The sequence below is a fragment of the Bombina bombina genome, chromosome 4, assembly GCF_027579735.1.
Source record: "Bombina bombina isolate aBomBom1 chromosome 4, aBomBom1.pri, whole genome shotgun sequence".
Lineage (NCBI taxonomy): Eukaryota > Metazoa > Chordata > Amphibia > Anura > Bombinatoridae > Bombina > Bombina bombina.
This window is the reverse complement of record NC_069502.1, coordinates 39,914,355-39,926,450: the sequence shown is the minus strand read 5'-3', so window position 1 is coordinate 39,926,450 and position 12,096 is coordinate 39,914,355. Positions and strand designations below refer to the sequence as shown.

Here is a 12,096-nt window from a genome sequence, read left to right as displayed (position 1 = left end):
AGAGCACTAGAGGGCAGCAGTTTTACAAGAATGTTATCCATTTACAAGAGCACTAGAGGGCAGCAGTTTTACAAGAATGTTATCCATTTACAAAAGCACTAGAGGGCAGCAGTTTTACAAGAATGTTATCCATTTACAAGAGCACTAGAGGGCAGCAGTTTTACAAGAATGTTATCCATTTACAAAAGCACTAGAGGGCAGCAGTTTTACAAGAATGTTATCCATTTACAAGAGCACTATATGGCAGCAGTTTTACAAGAATGTTATCCATTTACAAGAGCACTAGAGGGCAGCAGTTTTACAAGAATGTTATCCATTTACAAGAGCACTAGAGGGCAGCAGTTTTACAAGAATGTTATCCATTTACAAGAGCACTAGAGGGCAGCAGTTTTAAAAGAATGTTATCCATTTACAAGAGCACTAGAGGGCAGCAGTTTTACAAGAATGTTATCCATTTACAAGAGCACTAGAGGGCAGCAGTTTTACAAGAATGTTATCCATTTACAAGAGCACTAGAGGGCAGCAGTTTTACAAGAATGTTATCCATTTACAAAAGCACTAGAGGGCAGCAGTTTTACAAGAATGTTATCCATTTACAAGAGCACTAGAGGGCAGCAGTTTTACAAGAATGTTATCCATTTACAAAAGCACTAGAGGGCAGCAGTTTTACAAGAATGTTATCCATTTACAAGAGCACTATATGGCAGCAGTTTTACAAGAATGTTATCCATTTACAAGAGCACTAGAGGGCAGCAGTTTTACAAGAATGTTATCCATTTACAAGAGCACTAGAGGGCAGCAGTTTTACAAGAATGTTATCCATTTACAAGAGCACTAGAGGGCAGCAGTTTTACAAGAATGTTATCCATTTACAAGAGCACTAGAGGGCAGCAGTTTTACAAGAATATTATCCATTAGCAAGAGCACTAGAGGGCAGCAGTTTTACAAGAATGTTAACTATTTGCAAGAGCACTAGAGGGCAGCAGTTTTACAAGAATGTTATCCATTTACAAGAGCACTAGAGGGCAGCAGTTTTACAAGAATGTTATCCATTTACAAGAGCACTAGAGGGCAGCACTATTTCCTACCATGTAGTTCTCCAGATTCCTACCAAGGTATCTCTTCAACACAGAATAGCATGAGAACGAAGCAAATATGATAATAGAAGTAAATTGGAAACCTTTTTAAAATGGTTTGTTCTATCTGAATCACAAAATAAAGCTTTGGGTTTCATATCCCTTTATGTTTGTGGTGTCCTGCAGAGGTATTAGCAGGTTTGTTAGTCTCAGCTAATGTATCACAGATTATGGTAGAACTTGACGTCTTCATGTGCTTGAACTATCCTTCTTGTCTGATATCCCCAGCCACGTCCGCCCACCGAGCTCAGCTTCAATTTTGATGCCAACAAGCAGCAGCGGCAACTGATTGCAGAGCTGGAGAGCAAGAACAGGTGAGAGCGTTATCTCCCCAAATACAGCAGATACTGTCTCTAATTCATTCCCAAGTAAAACCTCAGATTATTAATACTCAGCTGTAGCAGTCGTTATTTCTGCAGTGATAAAAAAGCCCCCTTGTACATTGCTACAGATGTTTGCTGGTCAGTTATGTGGTGTTTTAAGCTTTCATCCCCATAGCAATCCATTAGAGATAAATGTTTGGCTTCCCTCTGTATGCCATTCCAATCCGTTAGCTTGTCCATTTAACTTAGATACCCAAATTACAAATATGATATAAAAGTATTAGGAAAAAGCGTGAAAAATTGTAAGAAACATAATTTCTTTCCTAACATATGGTGAGTCCATGACGTCATCAATTATTAGTGGGAATATCTCTCCTGGCCAGCAGGAGGAGGCAAAGAGCACCACAGCAAAGCTGTTAAGTATCACTCCCCTTCCCACAATCCACAGTCATTCTCTTTGCCTTGGTACATGGAGGAGGTGAAGTGTTGGTGTCTGAAGAAAATTAGATTTCTTTCACTTCAAGCAAGATTTTACTTAATATAGAAAGCCAGAGAAGGTTTACTCTGTTCTTCCATTTTTTTCAAGGATTGGGTCTAGCCATAGTCCACGTTAATCTCTTCAGTAGGGTAGTGGTGGCTTTAAAGCAGTTAGGAACTTGTAAGGTGGGCCTTGCTGCATTTTCCTAACATTTTTGCTGCCCATGGTATAGAAAGCCAGAGTAGGTTTACTCTGTTCTTTCTCTTCTACAGGTCTCTGTGTGGAGTATGTGTCCTCTCATACCGTGTAAGCTGTCCTCCTGCCGGACGGCCAGATTGCAGGTAAGTCCCTTTTCTCCAACATAGGTGTGTCCGGTCCACGGCGTCATCCTTACTTGTGGGATATTCTCTTCCCCAACAGGAAATGGCAAAGAGCCCAGCAAAGCTGGTCACATGATCCCTCCTAGGCTCCGCCTACCCCAGTCATTCTCTTTGCCGTTGTACAGGCAACATCTCCACGGAGATGGCTTAGAGTTTTTTAGTGTTTAACTGTAGTTTTTCATTATTCAATCAAGAGTTTGTTATTTTCAAATAGTGCTGGTACGTACTATTTACTCAGAAACAGAAAAGAGATGAAGAATTCTGTTTGTATGAGGAAAATGATTTTAGCAACCGTAACTAAAATCCATGGCTGTTCCACACAGGACTGTTGAGAGCAATTAACTTCAGTTGGGGGAACAGTTTGCAGTCCCTTGCTGCTTGAGGTATGACACATTCTAACAAGACGATGTAATGCTGGAAGCTGTCATTTTCCCTATGGGATCCGGTAAGCCATGTTTATTTCGATTGTAAATAAGGGCTTCACAAGGGCTTATTTAAACTGTAGACTTTTTTTGGGCTAAATCGATTGATATTAACACTTATTTAGCCTTGAGGAATCATTTATTCTGGGTATTTTGATTTAATAATATCGGCAGGCACTGTTTTAGACACCTTATTCTTTAGGGGCTTTCCCAAAGCATAGGCAGAGTCTCATTTTCGCGCCGGTGTTGCGCACTTGTTTTTGAGAGGCATGGCATGCAGTCGCATGTGAGAGGAGCTCTGATACTTATAAAAGACTTCTGAAGGCGTCATTTGGTATCGTATTCCCCTTTGGGTTTGGTTGGGTCTCAGCAAAGCAGATACCAGGGACTGTAAAGGGGTTTAAAGCTTAAAACGGCTCCGGTTCCGTTATTTTAAGGGTTAAAGCTTCCAAAATTGGTGTGCAATATTTTCAAGGCTTTAAGACGCTGTGGTGAAAATTTGGTGAATTTTGAACAATTCCTTCATGTTTTTTCGCAATTGCAGTAATAAAGTGTGTTCAGTTTAAAATTTAAAGTGACAGTAACGGTTTTATTTTAAAACGTTTTTTGTACTTTCTGATCAAGTTTATGCCTGTTTAACATGTCTGAACTACCAGATAGACTGTGTTCTGAATGTGGGGAAGCCAGAATTCCTATTCATTTAAATAAATGTGATTTATGTGATAATGACAATGATGCCCAAGATGATTCCTCAAGTGAGGGGAGTAAGCATGGTACTGCATCATTCCCTCCTTCGTCTACACGAGTCTTGCCCACTCAGGAGGCCCCTAGTACATCTAGCGCGCCAATACTCCTTACTATGCAACAATTAACGGCTGTAATGGATAATTCTGTCAAAAACATTTTAGCCAAAATGAACCCTTGTCAGCGTAAGCGTGGCTGCTCTGTTTTAGTTACTGAAGAGCATGACGACGCTGATATTAATATCTCTGAAGGGCCCCTAACCCAATCTGAGGGGGCCAGGGAGGTTTTGTCTGAGGGAGAAATTACTGATTTAGGGAACATTTCTCAGCAGGCTGAATCTGATGTGATTACATTTAAATTTAAATTGGAACATCTCCGCATTTTGCTTAAGGAGGTATTATCCACTCTGGATGATTGTGAAAATTTAGTCATCCCAGAGAAACTATGTAAAATGGACAAGTTCCTAGAGGTGCCGGGGCTCCCAGAAGCTTTTCCTATACCCAAGCGGGTGGCGGACATTGTTAATAAAGAATGGGAAAGGCCCGGTATTCCTTTCGTCCCTCCCCCCATATTTAAAAAATTGTTTCCTATGGTCGACCCCAGAAAGGACTTATGGCAGTCAGTCCCCAAGGTCGAGGGAGCGGTTTCTACTTTAAACAAACGCACCACTATTCCCATAGAGGATAGTTGTGCTTTCAAAGATCCTATGGATAAAAAATTAGAAGGTTTGCTTAAAAAGATGTTTGTTCAGCAGGGTTACCTTCTACAACCCATTTCATGCATTGTCCCTGTCACTACTGCCGCATATTTCTGGTTTGATGAACTGCTTAAGGTGCTCGATAGTGACTCTCCTCCTTATGAGGAGATTATGGACAGAATCAATGCTCTCAAATTGGCTAATTCTTTCACTCTAGACGCCTCTTTGCAATTGGCTAAGTTAGCGGCTAAGAACTCTGGGTTTGCTATTGTGGCGCGCAGAGCGCTTTGGTTGAAATCTTGGTCGGCTGATGCGTCTTCCAAGAACAAGCTACTAAACATTCCTTTCAAGGGGAAAACGCTGTTTGGTCCTGACTTGAAAGAGATTATCTCTGATATCACTGGGGGTAAGGGCCACGCCCTTCCTCAGGATCGGCCTTTCAAGGCAAAAAATAGACCTAATTTTCGTCCCTTTCGTAAAAACGGACCAGCCCAAGGTGCTACGTCCTCTAAGCAAGAGGGTAATACTTCTCAGGCCAAGCCAGCTTGGAGACCAATGCAAGGCTGGAACAAGGGAAAGCAGGCCAAGAAACCTGCCACTGCTACCAAGACAGCATGAAATATTGGCCCCCGATCCGGGACCGGATCTGGTGGGGGGCAGACTCTCTCTCTTCGCTCAGGCTTGGGCAAGAGATGTTCTGGATCCTTGGGCGCTAGAAATAGTCTCCCAGGGTTATCTTCTGGAATTCAAGGGACTTCCCCCAAGGGGGAGGTTCCACAGGTCGCAGTTGTCTTCAGACCACATAAAAAGACAGGCGTTCTTACATTGTGTAGAAGACCTGTTAAAAATGGGAGTGATTCATCCTGTTCCATTAAGAGAACAAGGGATGGGGTTCTACTCCAATCTGTTCATAGTTCCCAAAAAAGAGGGAACGTTCAGACCAATCCTAGATCTCAAGATCTTAAACAAATTTCTCAAGGTCCCATCGTTCAAGATGGAAACCATTCGAACTATCCTTCCTTCCATCCAGGAAGGTCAATTCATGACCACGGTGGATTTAAAGGATGCGTATCTACATATTCCTATCCACAAGGAACATCATCGGTTCCTAAGGTTTGCATTCCTGGACAAACATTACCAGTTCGTGGCGCTTCCTTTCGGATTAGCCACTGCTCCAAGGATTTTCACAAAGGTACTAGGGTCCCTTCTAGCGGTGCTAAGACCAAGGGGCATTGCAGTAGTACCTTACCTGGACGACATTCTGATTCAAGCGTCGTCCCTTCCTCAAGCAAAGGCTCACACGGACATTGTCCTGGCCTTTCTCAGATCTCACGGCTGGAAAGTGAACGTGGAAAAGAGTTCTCTATCCCCGTCAACAAGGGTTCCCTTCTTGGGAACAATTATAGACTCCTTAGAAATGAGGATCTTTCTAACAGAGGCCAGAAAAACAAAGCTTCTGGACTCTTGTCGGATACTTCATTCCGTTCCTCTTCCTTCCATAGCTCAGTGCATGGAAGTGATCGGGTTGATGGTGGCGGCGATGGACATAGTTCCTTTTGCGCGCATTCATCTAAGACCATTACAACTGTGCATGCTCAGTCAGTGGAATGGGGACTATACAGACTTGTCTCCGAAGATACAAGTAAATCAGAGGACCAGAGACTCACTCCGTTGGTGGCTGTCCCTGGACAATCTGTCTCAAGGGATGATGTTCCACAGACCAGAGTGGGTCATTGTCACGACCGACGCCAGTCTGATAGGCTGGGGCGCGGTCTGGGGATCCCTGAAAGCTCAGGGTCTTTGGTCTCGGGAAGAATCTCTTCTACCGATAAATATTCTGGAACTGAGAGCGATATTCAATGCTCTCCAGGCCTGGCCCCAGCTTGCGAGGACCAGGTTCATACGGTTTCAATCAGACAACATGACGACTGTTGCGTACATCAACCATCAGGGGGGAACAAGGAGTTCCCTAGCGATGGAAGAAGTAACCAAAATTATTCTTTGGGCGGAGTCTCACTCCTGCCACCTGTCTGCTATCCACATCCCAGGAGTGGAAAATTGGGAAGCGGATTTTCTGAGTCGTCAGACATTGCATCCGGGGGAGTGGGAACTCCATCCGGAAATCTTTGTCCAAGTCACTCACCTGTGGGGCATTCCAGACATGGATCTGATGGCCTCTCGTCAGAACTTCAAAGTTCCTTGCTACGGGGCCAGATCCAGGGATCCCAAGGCGGCTCTAGTGGATGCACTAGTAGCACCTTGGACCTTCAAACTAGCTTATGTGTTCCCGCCATTTCCTCTCATCCCCAGGCTGATAGCCAGGATCAAGCAGGAGAGGGCGTCGGTGATCTTGATAGCTCCTGCGTGGCCACGCAGGACTTGGTATGCAGATCTGGTGAATATGTCATCGGCTCCACCTTGGAAGCTACCTTTGAGACGAGACCTTCTTGTTCAGGGTCCGTTCGAACATCCGAATCTGGTTTCACTCCAGCTGACTGCTTGGAGATTGAACGCTTGATTTTATCGAAGCGAGGATTCTCAGATTCTGTGATCGATACTCTTGTTCAGGCCAGAAAGCCTGTGACTAGAAAGATTTACCAAAAAATATATCTGTTGGTGTGAATCTAAAGGATTCCCTTGGGACAAGGTTAAGATTCCTAGGATTCTATCCTTCCTTCAAGAAGGATTGGAAAAAGGATTATCTGCAAGTTCCCTGAAGGGACAGATTTCTGCCTTGTCGGTATTACTTCACAAAAAGCTGGCAGCTGTGCCAGATGTTCAAGCCTTTGTTCAGGCTCTGGTTAGAATCAAGCCTGTTTACAAACCTTTGACTCCTCCTTGGAGTCTCAATTTAGTTCTTTCAGTTCTTCAGGGGGTTCCGTTTGAACCCTTACATTCCGTTGATATTAAGTTATTATCTTGGAAAGTTTTGTTTTTAGTTGCGATTTCTTCTGCTAGAAGAGTCTCAGAATTATCTGCTCTGCAGTGTTCTCCTCCTTATCTGGTGTTCCATGCAGATAAGGTGGTTTTACGTACTAAACCTGGTTTTCTTCCAAAAGTTGTTTCTAACAAAAACATTAACCAGGAGATTATCGTACCTTCTCTGTGTCCAAAACCAGTTTCAAAGAAGGAACGTTTGTTGCACAATTTGGATGTTGTTCGCGCTCTAAAATTCTATTTAGATGCTACAAAGGATTTTAGACAAACATCTTCCTTGTTTGTTGTTTATTCAGGTAAAAGGAGAGGTCAAAAAGCAACTTCTACCTCTCTCTCTTTTTGGATTAAAAGCATCATCAGATTGGCTTACGAGACTGCCGGACGGCAGCCTCCCGAAAGAATCACAGCTCATTCCACTAGGGCTGTGGCTTCCACATGGGCCTTCAAGAACGAGGCTTCTGTTGATCAGATATGTAGGGCAGCGACTTGGTCTTCACTGCACACTTTTACCAAATTTTACAAGTTTGATACTTTTGCTTCTTCTGAGGCTATTTTTGGGAGAAAGGTTTTGCAAGCCGTGGTGCCTTCCATTTAGGTGACCTGATTTGCTCCCTCCCTTCATCCGTGTCCTAAAGCTTTGGTATTGGTTCCCACAAGTAAGGATGACGCCGTGGACCGGACACACCTATGTTGGAGAAAACAGAATTTATGTTTACCTGATAAATTTCTTTCTCCAACGGTGTGTCCGGTCCACGGCCCGCCCTGGTTTTTTAATCAGGTCTGATAATTTATTTTCTTTAACTACAGTCACCACGGTACCATATGGTTTCTCCTATGCAAATATTCCTCCTTAACGTCGGTCGAATGACTGGGGTAGGCGGAGCCTAGGAGGGATCATGTGACCAGCTTTGCTGGGCTCTTTGCCATTTCCTGTTGGGGAAGAGAATATCCCACAAGTAAGGATGACGCCGTGGACCGGACACACCGTTGGAGAAAGAAATTTATCAGGTAAACATAAATTCTGTTTTGTCTTCTGGGTATGGGAGACTGTGCACTCTACAAGTTAAACTGCAGTATTCTCTGGGGCGCATGTATCCTGTATCAGGATATTGACAGAGAAGGAGCAGGCACTTAGCTGTGACAGGAGACAGGGTTTGTTACTTTAATGGTATTTTCAGTATAAACCTTTTTTATTCTGTCTGGGTTCAGCTTGCAAGCTTATTATGACAGCACACTTCGTTCGTAGGGTGACCTAACTTGTTGCTGCTCTACTATGAGGTACATGTCTCACACGCAGAATGTTTAGTGCACTATCGTTGTTGGGAAACGTTTCATGCACTATTTATTATATGAGCAGGAATCTTTATTGCACTTTGAGTGTGTTAAAAAGATCTATGTTTGTGTGTTGGACCGCCGTGTCCTATAGGACTTTCTTGCTAGTACGGAGTGTTGGGTAGTCTCTGCGTGTGTCCGCCATTATTTTTTGCTTCAAGAGACAGAGAGGGCAGCTAAAGAATGCTTAGAAGCATGTGTTTGTAGGCGATGCCTTTTCTAGTCGGCGGGTCACCAGTTTTCTTCGCTTTAGAGTCTGTGTCAGCTAAAGAATGACTTCTCTCTGATATGTCTGGCATAATGGGTAACTGCAGTTTAGCGATCGGCAGCAGTTCTGCCGTGCTTCATAGGCAATTCCTTCTGATCAATTGTCAGGTCTTCAGTCAGGCTGACGAATCAGAAGATTTACTCCTGACAGAACGGGACAGGCGTCAATATAGGCATTTATTTATTGAAGGTGTCTAACGCCTAGGTATTATAAAACTCACAGAATTACCAGTCAGGAATATTTAGTCCATTACAAGATTAAGTATTGGTTCCTTCATAAAATCCACTGTGTATGATATTGTGTACACCATAATACTAACAGACATATATATGTAGGGGAGCTGAGTTTAGACCGAGCATTATCGTAATATACATTGGATTTACGTAAAATTAGCAAGTTAACTCTGTCTCCCTACATTACATTTACTTGATCACAGGTGATGAGAACGAGTCCCCTAATTTACTAAATTTTAATTATTATATTTCTATAGGTGACGGCATCCAATACTTTAGGCCCATATTAAAAATATCCAGCCATCACCTTTATACAGAATCTCGCAACAGAGTGGTTATTTTAATATATGTATGTATGTTTGTGCGTATTTTAATCAACATATTAATAAAAGTTATGTTTTAACTATAACCGGATCGTACGCCTTTTCAGCCTAGGCATAGAGTGCTAGCTGCATTCTGTCAGTGGATCTTCTATCCACTTCCTTCTTGCTATAGTTCCAATTAATGCGGAGCACCAACCCACAGTTTGTAAACGTAATTCACTCCACTTGGGGCAGAATTCATGTGCAACAAGTAGGACGTTAACTGACTTAATATTTGTGGGGACTGCCACAGTAGTGCCATTGTAAACCTTTGCAGTTTAGAATCAGAGATGTCCTATCGAGCTAAGAGCTTTAAAGCTGTTCATCACATATTTCCATTCTTCATTTGGAAATGTTAAATAAAGAATTTTATTTTTCCCATTTTTGTTATGAACTAAGGACATGGAAGTTTCTGTGTTTGTTCGCTTGTTTGTTATGTATTAAAGCACAATTGTTTAATTATGCTTTTCTGTGCTGCTTGCTTAGCATGACTTTTCTCAGGCAGAGGTAAGTTATTGCCGCTGAACCCAATGTCTCTCAGGTTGTTGCTGTTCAGGCAACGCCACAGCATTCACCTTAAATGTCCCAAGCCTCAATGGCATCACATGCAGTGCCCTGCAGTTCCTGGAGGAGTTTGTGTGCCTGCAGAAATTGTTGCACAGATATCTTCAGCGGTATCTGCGGCATTATCTGCTTTTCCTAGGTTATGGGAGACGTAAGAGGAACATAAAAGATTCAGATAGTAAGATTTCTGTCTCATCTAATGCTACACAGGTTGTCCTTCCTCATAAGTATGATGAGGAGAATACGCAGGTATCCCCTGAGGGTGAAATCTCAGATTTAGACAGTATAATCCTTTCATGTGATGCTGAAGTAGTAACCTTCAGATTTAAGCTTAAACACCTTTGTGTATTGTTAAAGGAGGTTTTGGCTACTTTGGAGCGACTCTGATAAGCCTGTTGTTGTCAACCCTAAAGAATCTAGTAATTTATAAATACTATGATTCCTCTGTGGAAGTTTTTCCTGTTCCAGACCGTCCTAGGAGATTTTTCTCAGGAATGGGAGAAGTTAGGGATTTCTTTTTTCCCGTCTCCTATCTTTAAAAAAATGTTTCCCGTCGCTGTCGTCTCCATTAAATATTATGGAGCACGGTGCCTATTCTACTCTGGCTAAGAGAAATACGATCTCTAGAGAGGATAGCTGCTCTTTTCAGGATCAATGGGCTAAGCTGGAGGCTTACATGGAAGAAGTGCGGCATCTTATTGGTGCAACGCCTTGTCTGATTCCATTTGGTAGTGACTCCTTTGGAGAAGATCCAGAACAGAATTTAGGCTCTTAAGCTAACAAATGATTTTATTTATTTATTTAAGCTGGGAGCCAAGATATCTGGCTTTGCTGTGCTAGCCCGCGGGGCAATGTAACTGTATTCTTGTTTTTTTTTCCCCTGAGTCCAAACTTCTGGCGCTTCCTGACAAGGGGAAGACTTTGGTTCTGATCTGACAGAAATATTTCTGATATACGGATGGAAAAGGTTTTTTTCTACCACAAGACAAGATGATTAGACCTAAGGAGTTAGCTCCCTATCCGGGATCGGACCCAGTGGGGGGCTGAATCTCTCTGTTTTCAAACATGGATATGAGATGTCCCAGATAGGCCGCGGACATAGTATCTCAGGGTTACTAAATAGACTTCATACCTTTCCTCCCAGAGGCAGGTTCCTCCTCTCAAATTTATCTGCAGACCAGATAACTGTGTGGCATTTTTTAAGTGTGTTTGGGACCTCTCTTCTGTATGGGAACAGGGTCTAGGATTCTATTCATTCCTGTTTGTGGTTCCCGAAAAAGAGGACATTTTTCATCCTATTCTAGACCTAAAGTGTCTCAACAAGTTTCCTCAGGGTACCGTCCTTCAAAATGAAAACCATTGGTTTCAATTTTTGTTTGGTCTAAGAGGGTAAGTTCATGATGACCATTGACCTGGAGGACACGTAGTTTCAAGTTCCTGAGATTTGATTTTCTGTCAAACTTTTTTAGTTTGTGGCTCTTCCCTTTTGAACCTGGAGTTCCTTAACCATGATGGAGGTGGCGTGGAATGTTCAGTGGGCGGACGCTCACAATTGCTGTCTATCTACTATCCACTTCCAGGAGTGGATACTGGGAGCGGACTTCTTGAGCAGTCAGACATTTCATTCTGGAGAGTGGGCGCTCCTCCCATTGGTGTTCTCCAGGTTTACCTTTAAATGGGGAGTGCTGGAGTTGGATCAGATGACAGTTCACCAAGCTTCCAAGGTATGTTTAAAGGTCAAGAGATCAGCAGGCTGCCTGATAGTTTCTCTGGCTTTTCCTTGGGTTTTCAGTCTGTCATACATGTTTCATCAGTTTGCTCTCCTTACGCGAGTCATTGCTTACCTCAGTGGGAGAGAGCAACTGTAATTTTAATAGTTCCTGGATGGTCTTGCAGGATCTGGTATGCAGACCTAGTGGAGATACCATGCTGCCCATGGTATAGAAAGTCAGAGTAGGTTTACTCTGTTCTTTCACTTCTACAGGTCTCTCTGAGGAGTATGTGTCCTCCTGCCGGACGGCCAGATTACTGGTAAGTGCCTTTTGTCTTATGGGTATGGGAGACTGTGCACTCTACAAGTTAAGCTGCAGTATTCTCTGGGACGCATGTATCCTGTATCAGGATATTGACAGGCAGGGAGATGGCACTTAGCTGTTACAGGAGACAGGCGTTTGTTACTTTAATGGTATTTTCAATATTAACCATTTTATTATGTCTGGG

At 43.0% G+C, this 12,096-nt stretch overlaps 1 protein-coding gene across 1 annotated transcript in view; it reads left to right on the top strand.

The window, feature by feature from the left end:
- DTNB (dystrobrevin beta) overlaps positions 1 to 12,096 on the top strand; it is a 983,126-nt gene that overhangs the window by 759,511 nt on the left and 211,519 nt on the right. The window contains exon 14 of the mRNA XM_053709466.1: positions 1,365 to 1,450. Coding sequence (XP_053565441.1) covers positions 1,365 to 1,450 — 86 coding nt within the window. The remainder of the gene's footprint in view (positions 1 to 1,364; positions 1,451 to 12,096) is intronic.